The sequence below is a fragment of the Brassica napus genome, chromosome C1 (genome assembly GCF_020379485.1).
Source record: "Brassica napus cultivar Da-Ae chromosome C1, Da-Ae, whole genome shotgun sequence".
Taxonomy (NCBI): Eukaryota; Viridiplantae; Streptophyta; class Magnoliopsida; order Brassicales; family Brassicaceae; genus Brassica; species Brassica napus.
Genome location: NC_063444.1, coordinates 1,263,767 through 1,278,981, shown reverse-complemented (window position 1 = coordinate 1,278,981; position 15,215 = coordinate 1,263,767). Strand labels below are relative to the sequence as shown.

The 15,215-nt window shown below is 38.4% G+C and overlaps 4 protein-coding genes across 7 annotated transcripts; 2 read left to right on the top strand and 2 right to left on the bottom strand.

Moving 5' to 3' along the window:
• Positions 1-1,966: 1,966 nt before the first annotated feature.
• Positions 1,967-3,753, top strand: LOC125580524 (scarecrow-like protein 15). The gene has a single exon (XM_048745047.1). The coding sequence runs from the start codon at positions 2,089-2,091 to the stop codon at positions 3,556-3,558; it is 1,470 nt and encodes a 489-aa protein (XP_048601004.1). The 5' UTR covers positions 1,967-2,088; the 3' UTR covers positions 3,559-3,753.
• LOC125580526 (HVA22-like protein k) lies at positions 3,688-4,906 on the top strand. Of its 2 annotated transcripts, none has more exons than XM_048745052.1 (4): positions 3,688-3,907; positions 4,070-4,128; positions 4,360-4,457; positions 4,547-4,906. In XM_048745052.1, the coding sequence occupies exons 1-4, from the start codon at positions 3,845-3,847 to the stop codon at positions 4,753-4,755; spliced, it is 429 nt and encodes a 142-aa protein (XP_048601009.1). In that variant the 5' UTR covers positions 3,688-3,844; the 3' UTR covers positions 4,756-4,906. The 2 variants fall into 2 exon arrangements, with proteins under 2 accessions (XP_048601009.1, XP_048601008.1); XM_048745051.1 differs by having other exon boundaries at positions 3,828-3,931.
• On the bottom strand, positions 4,726-7,590 carry LOC125580525 (G-box-binding factor 1-like). 3 transcript variants are annotated; one of them, XM_048745050.1, is made up of 12 exons: positions 7,316-7,590; positions 6,590-6,674; positions 6,462-6,506; positions 6,294-6,383; positions 6,125-6,214; positions 5,913-6,049; positions 5,774-5,831; positions 5,640-5,688; positions 5,438-5,565; positions 5,291-5,368; positions 5,090-5,215; positions 4,726-5,007 (listed from the first exon to the last, which is right to left on the bottom strand). In XM_048745050.1, the coding sequence occupies exons 2-12, from the start codon at positions 6,638-6,640 to the stop codon at positions 4,918-4,920; spliced, it is 942 nt and encodes a 313-aa protein (XP_048601007.1). In that variant the 5' UTR covers positions 6,641-6,674; positions 7,316-7,590; the 3' UTR covers positions 4,726-4,917. The 3 variants fall into 3 exon arrangements, with proteins under 3 accessions (XP_048601007.1, XP_048601006.1, XP_048601005.1); XM_048745049.1 differs by having other exon boundaries at positions 6,590-6,651; positions 7,316-7,588; XM_048745048.1 differs by lacking the exon at positions 7,316-7,590 and adding an exon at positions 7,177-7,240 and having other exon boundaries at positions 6,590-6,651.
• A 2,464-nt stretch (positions 7,591-10,054) lies between these two features.
• LOC125580523 (homeobox-leucine zipper protein ATHB-40-like) lies at positions 10,055-12,135 on the bottom strand. The gene is made up of 3 exons (XM_048745046.1): positions 11,937-12,135; positions 11,206-11,531; positions 10,055-10,485 (listed from the first exon to the last, which is right to left on the bottom strand). The coding sequence occupies exons 1-3, from the start codon at positions 12,019-12,021 to the stop codon at positions 10,243-10,245; spliced, it is 654 nt and encodes a 217-aa protein (XP_048601003.1). The 5' UTR covers positions 12,022-12,135; the 3' UTR covers positions 10,055-10,242.
• Positions 12,136-15,215: the final 3,080 nt, after the last annotated feature.

The window sequence follows — 15,215 nt, the reverse complement described above, 5'->3', positions numbered from 1 at the left end:
TTGAGATTAAAAAAATTGAAAAAATTCATATAACTCACTCGGCGTATGAGTTGTGTTAGAATCATTAAATTTATGTTCCGCAATTAGAACTCGACAGTCTCATTGTATTTCATGTCTGATCCTCGAAGATAAACATCATAAAATGTACGGTATAATCTACATGAGACTATGATCCAAGTGGATCCCATTGCACGTAAGTGTTCACACGATCGAATATATCAAGCATGGTTATTTCTCTATATTATAAAAATACACAGAGAAAGTAACAAAAATGAGGAGTTAGTCATGAATTTAACATTAAAAACTAAAGAGAGAGAGAGCTGCCGCAAAGGAGCTTTAGTAGTTTAGTGTGTTCATTGAGCCGCTACAACGCATAAAATCTACATTATTCAGCACAAATAAAGTTTAAAGATTAAAAAGACAGTTTTTATGTTATAAATAAAAAGATGAATAAGTGACTAATGATAGGAACCTTTTTTCCACGTTAGTAAAGGTTGCAATGAAAGGAAACTTTCCTCCACGATATCTATGCATTTTTTCAGTATAATGCATGATCATTTGTTCTGCTTTCAACAATTCATGATTAGTTTGGCATGGTTGCAAAAGGCTATTTCAATCGTTTACGCTCGGAATTAATGTATTATCAACCGAATAAGATGAATATGGTTTCAAACTTTAAATGTTTTCGGAATACAAGGAAAATAAAAGAAAGTATATTCAAAAGAATGTGGAATGGGCTTTGTAGTTTTCTGGTGCATCAAAAAAATAAAGAAAAAGAGATCATTTCCCATGAAAACGAAAGCAATAAGTGAAGATGAGAGAACATATTCTTCTTCTTTCTCCAGTGAGAGGAGAAGTGGGGGGCTAAGTAAGTAGTGGGCGTGATTCTTACGCGCTGACTTAATGATCAGTCAATCTCGGTTCGGTAAATTTCCAATGGCCCATGGGCTTCTAAGGCACTATCTCCGACAAAATTACCTCAAAAGTTAGCCAATCGTGGGCCCGCTTACTTTCCCCTGCTTTTTACCGTGTCCAAATGTGGGATCCACATAAAGCCCAGTGGTCACTCCCTTTCTTTTCTTTCTCCCTCCCTTTTTGGTCGCAAGCACCGGGAATTATTGTCCGTTAAAATTTTTTGTTTTTAATTGGTATCAGTCCACTCGGAATTTATGTAACTCGTACGATATTATGTAAAATATTACCGTATAAAAAATTACATAATATTTTCTCATAATTTAAGTGTTAAAATATATGAATTTCCTATAAATTTTTATATACAATTTAATTACGTTATATTAAATTGCATAGTGTATACATTAGGATGAGAAAGACTCAAAAGATCCTACACAGACAAAAGAAAAGAAATCATTAACCTTTTTTGTAACTTTCTTTTATCAACTTTTGCCTTCTTGAAGATGATCAACGATTCAACGTAGTGGAGGCCTGAGTGGAGCTTGTATCTCTTTCAGCCGATTTTTTTTTAAAGCAGAGCAACTTTATATGTATTTCGGCCCTTTAGAGCACTTGGAAAATTTGCTAGTTGTCTAAATATAGTATATAGTTTTGGGAATATATTATGCTTAATAACAGTATTACATGACACACAAAACCCAACTGGCCTCGCCGCTTTTCTTCTCATGTCATGACTTTGGCCAATCTCCCAACTGTAATAATACACTTTGGTTAAACCAAGGTGAATTAAAACATAAACACACATTAAAACAACCGATTTAATCCATTTATTTCGGTAAAAAAATGTACATAGGTGAAAGAGACGGGTCGGTAAGAATTTGAATCTGGATTAAAAATAAGAAAAAAAAATCGGAATAAAATACAAGTCAATTTCCAATTGGATTTTATATTCCCTAAACCAAAACCCGGATTAGACACGGTTACCAAGTTAAAAAAAAAACGTTTTTTGAACGCACTTTCTCAATCTAGGATAAAAAGCTTTGCCCATCATACCTTTCAAAAGCCCCGCCACCTTCTTCTTCTTCCACACTTGCACAGAGAGAAAAAAACTACTTTTTTTTTTCCCTTTCTTTCTATTTTTTTTTTGTTGCCTCACCTTTCTTCTTACACACTAACATGAAGGTCCAGGCTTCGTCTCCTCAAGACAACCAACCATCGAACACTAACAGTACTGATAATAATAACAACAATAATCAGATACCATCGATGGACGAACATGTGATGCGTTCCATGGACTGGGACTCGATCATGAAGGAGCTGGAGCTAGACGATGACTCAACACCCAACCCCTTGAAGACAGAGTTCACAACAACGGACTCCGCAATAGGACCACTCTACGCCGTCGATTCCAACCTCCCTGGCTTCCCCGATCAGATCCAGCCGTCCGATTTCGACTCATCCGATGCTTATCAAAACCAAACCGCCGGTTACGGTTTCACTTCCCTCGACAGCGTCGACAATGGAGGAGGATTCGATTTCGTCGAAGACCTCATCCGAGTCGTGGACTGCGTCGAGTCAGACGAGCTACAGCTCGCTCAGGTGATTCTATCACGCCTCAACCAACGCCTTCGATCTCCCGCGGGAAGACCGTTACAAAGAGCAGCGTTTTACTTCAAAGAAGCTCTCGGTTCGCTTTTAACCGGATCGAACCGGAATCAAACCCGGTTACTATCTTCCTGGACCGAGATCGTTCAAAAGATTCGCGCGGTTAAGGAGTTCTCCGGTATTTCCCCGATCCCTCTCTTCTCTCACTTCACCGCGAACCAAGCGATCCTCGACTCCCTGAGCTCGCAGCAGTCCTCTTCCTCTCCCTTCGTCCACGTGGTGGACTTCGACATCGGGTTCGGCGGACAGTACGCGTCGCTCATGAGGGAGATCGCCGAGAAATCGATAAGCAGCGGGTTTTTACGAGTCACGGCGGTGGTGGCGGAGGAGTGCGCCGTGGAGACGCGCCTCGTGAAGGAGAATTTGACTCAGTTCGCGGCGGAGATGAAGATCCGTTTCCAGATCGAGTTCGTGCTGATGAAGACGTTCGAGATGCTGTCTTTCAAGGCGATCAGGTTCGTCGACGGAGAGAGAACCGTCGTCTTGATATCTCCGGCGATATTCCGACGTCTGAGCGGAATCGCCGAGTTTGTGACTAACTTACGGAGAGTGTTTCCGAAGGTTGTTGTTTTCGTCGACAGCGAAGGGTGGACGGAGATCGCCGGAGCGGGATCGTTCCGGCGGGAGTTTGTCACGGCTCTCGAGTTCTACACGATGGTGCTTGAGTCCCTCGACGCGGCGGCTCCTCCGGGAGATCTGGTGAAGAAGATCGTGGAAGCGTTTGTCTTGCGGCCGAAGATCGCGGCGGCGGTGGAGACGACGGCGGGAGGTAGGAGAAACGTTGGAGAGATGACGTGGCGGGAAGCGTTCTGCGGGGCCGGGATGAGGTCGATACAGCTGAGCCAGTTCGCGATCTTTCAGGCGGAGTGTTTGCTGGAGAAGGCGCAGGTGAGAGGGTTCCACGTGGCGAAACGGCAGGAGGAGCTGGTGCTGTGCTGGCACGGAAGGGCGCTGGTTGCCACGTCGGCTTGGAGGTTTTAATTAAGATGAACCGTTACTGGTTTGTAGGTTGTTTTAGAGTTGGTTTGGTTTAACAAAATGATATGATATAATAGAATCGAATTGTATCTATATACGCCTTCAATATTTTCGGTTTGTCTCTCTGTTTTTGATCTTTTTTTGGTGTTCGACTGTTTTCTAATTTAAATAAGGAAATAAAATAGTTTCTTACGTAAAGTCTCTGTCTGAGTTAGAGTGTTTAAACTATTCATAAACAAGCGTAACTGTGATTTGATCATTCTTGGAGTGAGTGTATGAATAATCTCCGATGAGCGGATTTGCTTCACAGATTCCATCCATGGCGCTTCTCGGATCAGGCTTCACCAGCGAGGTTATGTTTTGGATCCATGTTATGGTGTGGATTCATTAGTATTTTAATGACAACGTTTGTATTGTCTTGTTCTAATACAATATTACTGTGAACCACGTCTGCGGTTCTGTCTGATCATCGCATCTTGAGAGAAATATTTGTTTTCTGTATGGAAATTTTCAGGTTGGATTACGAGTACTGCTTTCTCCTCTTGGTTCCAATATCGTACTTCGTACCGCATGGTAAGATTCTTGTTTGTTTTTTTTATGTCGTTAAACTATGAAGAGTGTTTTCATTATGATCGGCTTTAGGACAAGTGTTAGTATCTTGTTGGGGAATCTTGTTGTTTTTGGTTCAATCAATAGAATAAGTTTTGTCTCCTTGTTGTTTTTGGAGTTATTTACTTTATTAAAAAGGTATAACTGTGAAGGATGAAACTTCTTGATGTATGTCTGAATCTTGTTTCATGTAAGCTGTTCCATTGGCATCGGGTTGCCAGTATACTCAACTTTCAAGGCAATTGAGAATAGAGATCAGAGTGCACAACGAAAATGGCTTATTTACTGGGCGGGTTGGTATTGCAATTGCAGTCACCTTTCTAATCATATCCCTTCTTCATCTGTTCACATGGCATTTGATTTTTATCCCCTCTCCTTGCAGCTTATGGTTCTTTCAGCCTTGTTGAAGTGTTCACGGACAAGCTCATTTCTTGGTACTATTGGACATCTCAAAACGACATCACAGGCAATGGAACTGCACCACCACCAAGCGGACGACAAGAAGAAACACCAAACATTAGCCCTGAACCAGAACCATCAACAGCAACAATACGAGACTTGGAAGAATCTGAATCCGATCACGAAGACTAATAAAACAAACAAGTGTAGCATCAAGTATGGTAATCACTATTACACAAAACGTCAAATGGTTGTATGGTCATCATGGTCACGTAAATCTCAAATAACTTCAGACTGGTTTACAAATAACTATTTTTTATAATACGTTATCAAGTTGCATGTCTCCTAAGTGTGTTAATCTGTTCCTTCGCCATCTTTAGACCCATCAGCATTCTGTTCTAGATTAGCCACGGCCTCTGGTCCATGCACTCTTACCAACTCATCCTGTATATATATATATATTCAATGACTCCGTATGAATAGAAGCAAAGCTCATAAAATTTTCGGTAAGAGTTGTTGTTGTTACCTGAATAGAACTGTTCTGAGTCTTGAGCTTCTCACATTCTCCAGAGAGTCTCTGCAACTCATCTCTCAGGCTCTGATTCTCACTAGTCAAACTCTCTACTCTCTGCTGAAGCTGTTCGCATTCCGCCTATATTCAATAAGGTGAATTAACAAATGAGTAACTTAAACATCAGAAGAAACTATATACTAATAATAACATTACCTGCTTCCTTAGTCTGGACCGCCTGGCGGATTCACGGTTAGATTGTTTCCTTTTCTGCCTCTTGAGCTCTCTTTCATCCTGTTTTGAGTAAGCGCACAGGAGTTTATAACCAGACCAGCAAAAATGAGTGATGGTTTGGTCTTTTACCTTCACAGGTACACCAGCCTGGGAAGACCATAAGTCCATTCCCATATTCAAATTAGTCCCAGGGGCTAGTGGCTTCATGGGAACTGAACCTTGGATCATCTCACCGGTAGTATTACTCTGAGAACTTGCTGCTCAAGGAAACAAAAAAAGCATGAGCAAGAAGAAACCATAAGAGCTTGTACTGATGATGCAAGAGTTTTACCATCCGCCAGCATTTGTCCAAAGCTAGGCTTTCTAACTGAACCATGTTCCTACATTAACATCAAAACTCAATTAAAAAAAATTACACAAAAGCATTTAAGTAAACAGGGAACAAGTCCAAACTAAGATCAGCACCTGGTGGTTAGCATTCTCATCGTTTTCATCAGATGAACCCCCTGTGACACTTTCATCACTGCAAAACAAAACAAAACAAAACAAAGCATAATTACATCATCAAAGTCCATCATGATCTACATTGAATAGAGCGTTATACCTGTGAGATACACCATCGTTCCCAGAACCAGAAGGCGCCTTCTCACCTCCTTCGCCCTTTCTTTTCAAGCTCCCTTTTGACTTCTTTCCAGGGGCTTGTTCCTTCACGGTCTCGTTGGTTGGAGCAGAAGAAGGAGGCTAATAGAGGAAGGTGCTAAGCAAGTTACTTACTTTATCATTTGTTTCGAACTTAAATGGTATGGAGATTATTACCATGGGCATGCCAGGATGGGCATAAACCGCCCCTGGAGGATACATGGCTGGGTACGGAACGGGGGTCCCATAAGGCGGCATCATATGGTGCTGAAAGTATTCAACAAAGAGTAAATAAAACTCGTGCTAAGTGTTATTCAAAGACAAAGATAGCAAAAGGGAAGCTTACTTGAGCACCCCACATGTAAGGGTGAGGACTAGGAGATCCAACGGGAGATGGGAAAAAAGGACTCGGAGTACCTCCTCCTCCATAATAAGCCTTAAGAGAAACGAGAATACACATTATGTGTGTTTGTCAAGAAAGAAGACAGTCACATTAAGAGAACCGAAAGTTAACCTGCATTGAGTTAGACCAGTCTGGATAAGGTGTGGGGGGAATGTCCTGCAGAACAAGTGGTAGTAGATACATGAAAGTCAACACACATGTAGATTCAACGAACGGAGAAGAAGAGGAGAATGAGCAACCTGTGTTGAGGATGCTGGTTTAGAAGGCGTCTTTTCTTCGCTTGTTCCCATTGTTTTATAAGCTACAAAACAAAGGAGAAAGAACCTGTTAAGACAAAAGACTTGTCGAACAGTTCGAGGATTTAGGCATCCAAAAAAAACTCAAAAAGACAGAAGCTTTGTGTTCTCTAACCCGACATATTTAACAAAAACAGAGACTTTCCTACAGAACACAAGATCACAAGAGAAGCAAATTAAATAACTTTAAACAGAACAGAGAGAGCAGCAAAGTTCATGACATGTTCTTAAAACGAACCCAACAGCAGAAACAAAATCTCTAAACACCTTAATTACAAAAGACTTTGGAACAGCTCAAACAGAGGATTTAGTCATCCAAAAAAACTCAAAAAGACAGAAGCTTTGTGTTCTCTACCCGACATATTTAACAAAAACAGAGACTTTACTTCAGATCACAAAATACCCAAGAGGAGCAAACACAGAAAATTCGAGACGACAATAACTTCGAAACAGAACAAATAGCAAAGCAAGTACATAATATGTGTGTTCTTACACGAACCCAAACAACAGAAACAAAATCTCTTAATTACATGGATTGTTCAACGAACAGACAGAGACAATGATCAGAACAGAGTACATGCAAAGAGAGGAGAGGAGATATTAGAAAAAGAAAAAGAAAAAAGAAAAAAAACAATCAGACCCATGTGGAAGTCCAGGTAGGATATTTACCTAAATTATAGAGAAAGAGTCAGACAAAGATGCAAGGACACGTCCTCTCCTTCTCTCCGACAGATCAGACAGAGACACAGATATAAAAAAAATCTCTCAATTTCAGCTCCGAAGAAGATAAAAGTGTTCCAATTTTTCTCTCGGGAAAGTGAAGAAGGTAGGAGGAGAAGGATTTTAAAAAAGAGAGAAGCTTTGAGATTATTGCCCGATGTGGTTGGTGTGTGGCGAAGTCCAATAGGAGGAGGGGATGAACGAGAAGAGAGAGGAAAGTTTTGGTTTAATTTTTTGGGGATTTAGGGTTTGATGATCTGACACGTGCGACAAGGAGGTGTCCAGCTGTATACGTGTTACTGGATAAGGTTTTGACACGGTATCTACTCTTTGTTGTGACTCATCTTTTACTCATTTATTTCACAAGGAAAACTAATCATTTCTTGATGTCGAAAATAATAGTAATTTCTTTTTGTCAACAAATAATATATATATTTGTTGTCAAAATAAATAAATTTTTGAACTTATTTGATGACAATAGTAACTTTATTTTTTTGTAAACCTTTTAGATTACACTTAAATTTATTTTGTAATATTTTCAAAAAGTACTTAAACATGTTTTTCCTTCTTGTATAGTGCAACTTATTTGGATTTTTGGACACAAAACTAAAAAAGTGGAAGATAATTTTTAGTTCTATATTTTTAACGCGAAAAATCGAAAGCTGAATAATGACTATGGCTTTTTTTTCATCGAATATATCTCTATTATATAACAAACGTTAAGGATCCCATTAACAAAGGCACATTTACACAAAAGTAACAGATATAAGTTTTTCTATTACCAAAAAATAATTCTAAACTATACCCATGCTTCACCGCAGATGTTAGACTTTCTCAAATGCTATCAGGCTTGAGATCCAAAAAGAGGCACCTCTAGCTACATAAGATTCGTACAATCGATCCATCGCAGCGTTCTCAGCAATAATGACTATGGCTTATAACTTGAAGATTTGTTTTAAAAAAATATTTTCAATTTGTAAAAAGAAAAAATCATTGTTTTATGGGTAAGTTCACCCAAAAACCCATGCATCAAAATCATAATGCTATTGTTCAAGACGGGCTCCTTACCAAGCTACTTTGGTAGACACCAAGATAGCCTTTATAGGCCCATCGGGCCTTGATTTATATTTGTTTCCTTTGTTAGTTGATGCTACTTGCTAGCAAAGCGACTGATCTCGAATAAATGTAGAATCTTTCGTGGGGCATCAGCATTACCATTTAGCCATTAGGTAATTGATGTGACTGGTCACCATATAAAAGAAAGGTGACAAACTTTTCGTATGAAGACTCCGGACAATATAATACTACAACATATCCACTAGATACAGCGAATGTGTTGCGAAAACAAATCGTTTTAGGAAAGAGCCATTACACTACGTTTGCTTTACACTTCGCTTTCTACTTACCCAAACATCATTAAATCTTTCACTTATTCGCCAAACCTTTCTTCGTGGGTCCACAGTTTCTAAGCTTTATGAGCCCGGAATTTTTTTTCGTTTTATGATTTTGAATCAGGGTTTAGTATATGTCTAGATAAAAAATATCAGACCGTCGATCAAAATTCAAAACAACTTAATCAAATTTATATTAGTAATGCATGTCAAAACAAAACAAAAAAATAACACTTTGATTTTCTGTATACATAGTTGCAAATTGCATTTATTATTAGCATCAAAGATCCTCAAATCATGTTAAAAAAAAAACAGTTTGATTTTTTAGAATGTATGTACGTAGTTGTCCGAATCATTTTTATGAATGTGTCACCAAAAACACTGATGGTTTGAATCCACAAACTTTTTTTGACAGCCTCAGGTCCATTTGATTATTCATCTCATATACTGATGCACGTAACCAGATGATAATTGTAATCGTTTCATGTTTACTATTTTGATATGAGACATTTTCACTTTTTGTTTGCGATTCTTATCACCGGTGATAATGGTCAATATATTACTTAAAGAGCCAATATGACTGTTCTCTAACTATATTATAGGCCTACTCATTCGTTGTCAAGTGACTATTAAAACTTGACCTCCTAATGTTTCACCAAATTAGGTATATTTTATCCGAACTCCTCTTTCATTTAAATTTGGCAAACTCTTATCCATCAACATATAAAGTTTTAACAACCATTTTTCTCATGTGCATTTCATCTAGTCCTCTATCTTTTAGACTTCTACAAAATATTTCTATATAAGAAAAAAATCTTGCATCGCATATTGTAGCCGACCCTCCTTTTACAGCCGTACTTTTTTCTTGTTGGCTAGTAAATTTTTTTTATATGAAGACAACTACTAGCTGCTAGTGGCGAGCTATAAACTTTAAAGTCGTAAAACGGTATGTATTTGTCACTTTCATGAATGAATCCTAAACTGATAAGAACAGAGGATCCATCAATATAGTTATCTAATATCTAACTCAAGAAATGCGCACTCCAAAATTTTCCATAGCTTCAACATAACAAAATGTTACACTTACATATATTAAACATATTAAAACAAGGATACAGTAATTTAACTCATATAGAACAAATTTTCCTCAATTATGTGATATATATGATGTTATTTAAAGTATACACACATTGCAAACTTGTAACAAAAAAAACTCATGAATAGGTCAAACGCCATGAAAGAGGGTGAAAATCTAAATCACGTAGTTGCTTCATTAATTAATACAGATTGCTCATAATTAGCTACGTAACAACTGTTGCTTACATCACGATTGCCAAATTACACTAGCGAGACATCCATAGTTATTTTAACTATTTGTACATTAGAAATAGAGCACTTATATAATCTACCAATTTACCTAAAATAGTCTTCCCTAATTCACGACACTAGTTGATACAATTAAAATATTACATTAAGCTAGAGTTTTTATATGTAAAGATTCATCCATTCAGCTCCATCAATGTAGATGTTTTCAGGGACCGGATAAAACAGGTTACTGTAGTCGTCACCGTCGTCTCCAACTTTATAGTCTCCAAAAAACGGCGTCCCGTTGGCTTCCACCGAAACTGAAGAAGAAACTGGACTGTTGCTCGAGCCTCCTTCTACTCTTTCTGCCAATCTTTGGATCTCCCTCTCTGCATCATATAGCTGTTCCTTGAGCTGAAGAAGCTGAGGAAAACAAACGCAACGTTAATATTTATCAGTAAGCAACTAATCACTGATGCAAACGTTTGATTAAATTTTAAATAAAAGAGATTTTTGTTAGTGGGTCTCCTCAATAATTTTGAGTCTCATTGACAAAGACAAGCGACTATTATAAAGGTTAAAAAATTGTACGGAACGCCTAAAAGTATTTTATGTTGTGTAATATGGTGGCAATTTACTGTTCGATGTCGCTTTTTTTCTGTTCTCAACTCAAGTCTCTGGTGACTTATTTATTGTTTTATATGCAAAGTTCTTCGAGCCTTGAGCTCATGTTCATTTATGCCAGTTAAAGATAATTTGCCAAAAGAATGTGTAAACTACATTACTCTTTGAGAATTTTTTTTGGCTGAAATCTTTGAGATTTTTTTAATAAAATAAAGCAAAGAATAAGGTAAATAACAAACAAAAATTATTTGATTTTTTTTGTTTAAAATTTCTGTAAAAAAGTTGAAAATATAAAATTTCTAAAATATTTTCGTATTTTAACTAGCTAGATATACATTTTAATGAAAATATTTGTTTAGTTCTATCTACCATTAATATCATTATCACAATCGTGGATAAACCTGATGATGATAAACCTAAAAACATTCCCTACCCGTATTAAAACTCATAGTTAGAAGAATAACTGAACAAAAAAAAAAATACTATGAGATAAATAGAATAACAGAAAAGAAATTATACCTCTGACTCAAGTCGGCACTTGTCGACAACGACGTTGTCATGTGAGTTTTTGAGTTTGTTGTACTCTTCCTCGAGCCTTTTGTTCTTCCACCGTGCACGACGGTTCTGAAACCAAACTGCAACTTGACGAGGGTCAAGCCCTAGCTCCGCCGCAAGTTTATCTTTCCTCTCTGACTCAAGCTTGTGCTCATCTCCAAAACTCATCTCCAACATGTTCACTTGCTCATCGGTAAGCTTTCTCTTCCTAAACAAGCAATTGCTTCCATCTCCGGAAGCAACCGCTGCTTTGCTCTTCTTTCTCCTTCGTTTCGGTGGCTTCACTTCACCTACCGACCAAAATAATAAAAAGCAAGTTAGTAATTCGCCAAAAACAGAAACATGTTATATAAAATAATATTTGGATCTTTTCTTTACTTTTCAGTTTCTTGATGTGTGTTTACATGTACGTATATTATATCAATATTTTAGGCCTACGCGTGTTGGTCGAGAACTTCTTTTTTGGGAAAGACTAATAGATAACCCACTAGAATTTGTATAACTTCTTCCATTAAATTTGTGGGGTTTCCAGGTCATGAAACAAAACAGAAAGATAGATTGACTGATAAGATAGATTAATTTTTCAGATAAACTAACTAAGAAAACAAATCCACTTGTCCTTTTATTAGAAAATCCATTAAATGTTGGTTTTCTCGTAATTCAAAACAAAAGATGATTGAAATTTTCGGACAAACCTTGTTGTGGTACTATCTGAGTGTAGACATCAGGGTACAATTGAGAGATAAAAGCCATGTTCTGATCATCCAGAGTGTGGTTCATGTTCTTGGATCCCTCTCTTTCTCTCTATCCTAATTTGTCTCACTTTTTATGAGATGAGAGAAGTTGTGCTGGGGAAGAGGAAGAAGACCTATGATTTATAAAGGGGGTGTAGAGTGCCAAGAAATGAGTTTTTTTTTGTATGAAGTGTTATTTTCCTGATGTAGGTTTCTTGTTTTTGAAAATTTCGAAACTGCCACTGGATATAATTACACTCCCGAGACTCGTTGTGAGTCTTCTGTGTTAACTAGGAGGATTAGTTAAAGTGGTTTCTTTATCACACCATCTTTAGTATTGTTTCATATTGTAAAGACACGACGTTGATAACCGAGACAATTGACTAATTTAAAACTCATCTGCAAGTATCAATTAGTTTTTCGATATTTCACCCCCTCCCCCAATTGGTACATTAAGAAATAAAATGATTTATATACTAAAATGATTATTTACTTCTTGGTTCACAAAAAATACTTCTAAATGAATAACTCTTTTAACATAATCAAATCTCTTAGAAACACAATATGTTATAAGAACAACTTTTCTTATTAGTTTTAGAAACTACTCAAAACTAAAGCTGTCAATATGTTTCTCTAAAATCATATGGAACACATCTTCATTAGACCTATATTTATATGAAAGACAATTCTCTTTAACATGTGGGATATGAAAAACACAAACCTAACCTAAATAGAAACTTCCTTTTCCTATTTCTAGGTTTCCTTATTGTGTTTATCTTAACATATTAAACATCTAATAATATGTTAAGTTTCCACAAGCTTGGAATTATCCAACATTCACCCCCTTAATTCCAACCTGAATTAGGGAGATCAATTTCTTGAACTCCGATTAAGCTCCTCATTTGCTTGAACATAATCCTTGCTAATGGCTTGGTAAGGATGTCAGCCTTCTGCTCAATACCCGGCACATGCTCCACTTCGATATGCCCGTTCTCCACACACTCACGAATGAAGTGATACTTCTTGAGAACATGCTTACTCCTTCCATGGAAAACTGGATTCTTGGTTAGAGCAATGGCTGATTTGTTGTCGATCCTAAGCTTGACTCTCTCGCCTTCTTTGCTTAGCATCTCACTCAACAATTCCTTGATCCATATAGCTTGCTTCGCTGCTTCTGTTGCTGCCATGAATTTTGCTTCGCATGATGACAATGCAACCGTCTGCTGCTTCTGCGACGCCCAAGTAATCAGTGATGAACCGTAGTAGAATGCATGTCCTGATGTGCTCCTCCCGTCATCGAGATCAATGTTGTGACTGCTGTCACTATAACCAACAACACTCCTTGACCCATCTCTCTTGAAGAACAGACCGTAGTTTGTTGTTCCTTTCACATATCGCAATATGTGTTTGATGGCTTGTCCGTGAGAGTCTATCGGATTGTGCATGTATCGGCTAAGAACACCTACTGCGTAACACAGGTCGGGTCTTGTGTGAAGCAGATACCTCAAACATCCTATGATTCTTCTGAACTCGGTAGCATCTATCTCTTGCTCATCTTCAGCTTTTGAGATCTTCAAATTCGCCTCCATTGGAATTTGAGTTGCGTTACACGCTTCCATCTTTGTGTCACGCAGGATTCCTTGAGCATACCTCTCTTGTTTTATTCTGATTCCGTATGCTCCTTGAATCACCTCTATGCCAAGGTAGTACGTTAGCTTACCTAGATCTGACATCTCGAACTTCTTAGACATCTCCTCCTTGAATTGCTTAATCACCTTAAGTGAAATTCCTGTCACAAATAGATCATCAACGTAGATGGCAATGATCAAGACGTCTTCTCTTTCAGTCTTGCAGTACACTGATGGTTCCTTCGTGCACTTCTCAAATCTCATCTCCTTGAGAACCTGATCGAGTTTTACATTCCAGGCCCTGGGTGCCTGGCGTAACCCATACAAAGCCTTGTGTAACACATACACTCGATCCTCTTCTCCTTTCTTTTCGAAACCTTCAGGTTGAGTTACATACACTAACTCCTTTAGATCTCCATTCAAGAAAGCGGTCTTCACGTCCATGTGATGTATCTCCCAACCGTTCGTTGCTGCGAGGGCTATTAAGAGCCGAATGGTTTCAAGTCTTGCCACTGGTGCAAACACTTCATCGAAATCTATTTCTTCTCTTTGTACATAGCCTTTTGCCACAAGTCTCGCCTTATACTTGCTCACTGTACCATCCGCCTTTCTCTTGATCTTGAAGATCCACTTCAACCCTATAGGTTTCACTCCAGCCGGTCTTTCCACAAGTTTCCATGTCTTGTTTCTTGTGATAGACTCTAACTCGGCCACCATCGCCTCAACTCATTCTCGTACGTGTTCAGCTTCAAAATAGTTCTCTGGCTCGCCATCCACTGTGAGCAACAGCATTGCACTTTCTTGATCTGCAAGTAACACATAATCATCGAGATATCTTGGTTTTGTTATGGTTCGGCCTTGTCTGGTCACCAGTGGTTGACCTCCACCGTTTTGGTTTGCATTGTGATCCGCATCTTCTTCTTCTTCCTCATCTTGGTTTATAGCTTCCTGTTCATGACCCTCACCTTGATCATTACCTTCTTCTATATCACCCTCATGTGGAAGCTTAAGCATGCTCGGTTCACAATCAGCTTGGTTTGTTGTAGACGCCCAGTCCCAAGCTTTCTCTTCATCGAAAATCACATCTCTACTCACCATCACCTTCCTTGTGTCTGGATCATAAAGTTTGTAGGCTTTGGAACCCGGCTCAGTTCCAAGATTGACCATACTCTTTGATCTCTCATCCAACTTCTTCAGATAAGGACCAGTGATTTTCGCATGAGCTACACAACCGAATATCCTCAAGTGCTTGATATTTGGTTTCCTCGATGTAAGGCATTCGTATGGCGTTTGATTTTTTAAGGCTTTTGTAGGAACTCTGTTGATGAGGTAAGTTGAATGTCGTACAGCTTCACCCCACAAGTAGTTTGGCATCTTCATTGCCTTCAGCATACTTCTTGTCATTCCCATCAAGGTTCGGTTTCTCCTCTCCACAACACCGTTTTGTTGAGGTGTGTAAGGCGCGGTTAGGTGCCTTTTAACTCCATTCTCTTCACAGAATAGATTGAACTCAGCTGAGGTAAACTCTCCTCCTCTATCGGTGCGAAAGGTTTTGATGGTTGAGCCTGTCTGCTTCTCTACACTCTCTTTAAACCTTTTGAATCGATCGAAT

Coding starts and splice junctions, on each gene's coding strand:
- LOC125580524 (XM_048745047.1), top strand. CDS start 2,089: ATGAAGGTCCAGGCTTCGTCTCCTCAAGACAACCAACCATCGAACACT.
- LOC125580525 (XM_048745048.1), bottom strand. CDS start 7,225: ATGTACTCTGTTCTGATCATTGTCTCTGTCTGTTCGTTGAACAATCCA. Junction 5,689..5,773: donor ATGAGAATGCTAACCACCAG/GTGCTGATCTTA, acceptor ATGTTAATGTAG/GAACATGGTTCAGTTAGAAA. Junction 5,216..5,290: donor GGTCCAGACTAAGGAAGCAG/GTAATGTTATTA, acceptor TATTGAATATAG/GCGGAATGCGAACAGCTTCA.
- LOC125580526 (XM_048745051.1), top strand. CDS start 3,845: ATGAGCGGATTTGCTTCACAGATTCCATCCATGGCGCTTCTCGGATCA. Junction 4,129..4,359: donor ATCGTACTTCGTACCGCATG/GTAAGATTCTTG, acceptor GTTTCATGTAAG/CTGTTCCATTGGCATCGGGT. Junction 4,458..4,546: donor ATGGCTTATTTACTGGGCGG/GTTGGTATTGCA, acceptor CTCTCCTTGCAG/CTTATGGTTCTTTCAGCCTT.
- LOC125580523 (XM_048745046.1), bottom strand. CDS start 12,021: ATGAACCACACTCTGGATGATCAGAACATGGCTTTTATCTCTCAATTG. Junction 11,532..11,936: donor TCAGATAGTACCACAACAAG/GTTTGTCCGAAA, acceptor TTTGGTCGGTAG/GTGAAGTGAAGCCACCGAAA. Junction 10,486..11,205: donor AGTGCCGACTTGAGTCAGAG/GTATAATTTCTT, acceptor TGTTTTCCTCAG/CTTCTTCAGCTCAAGGAACA.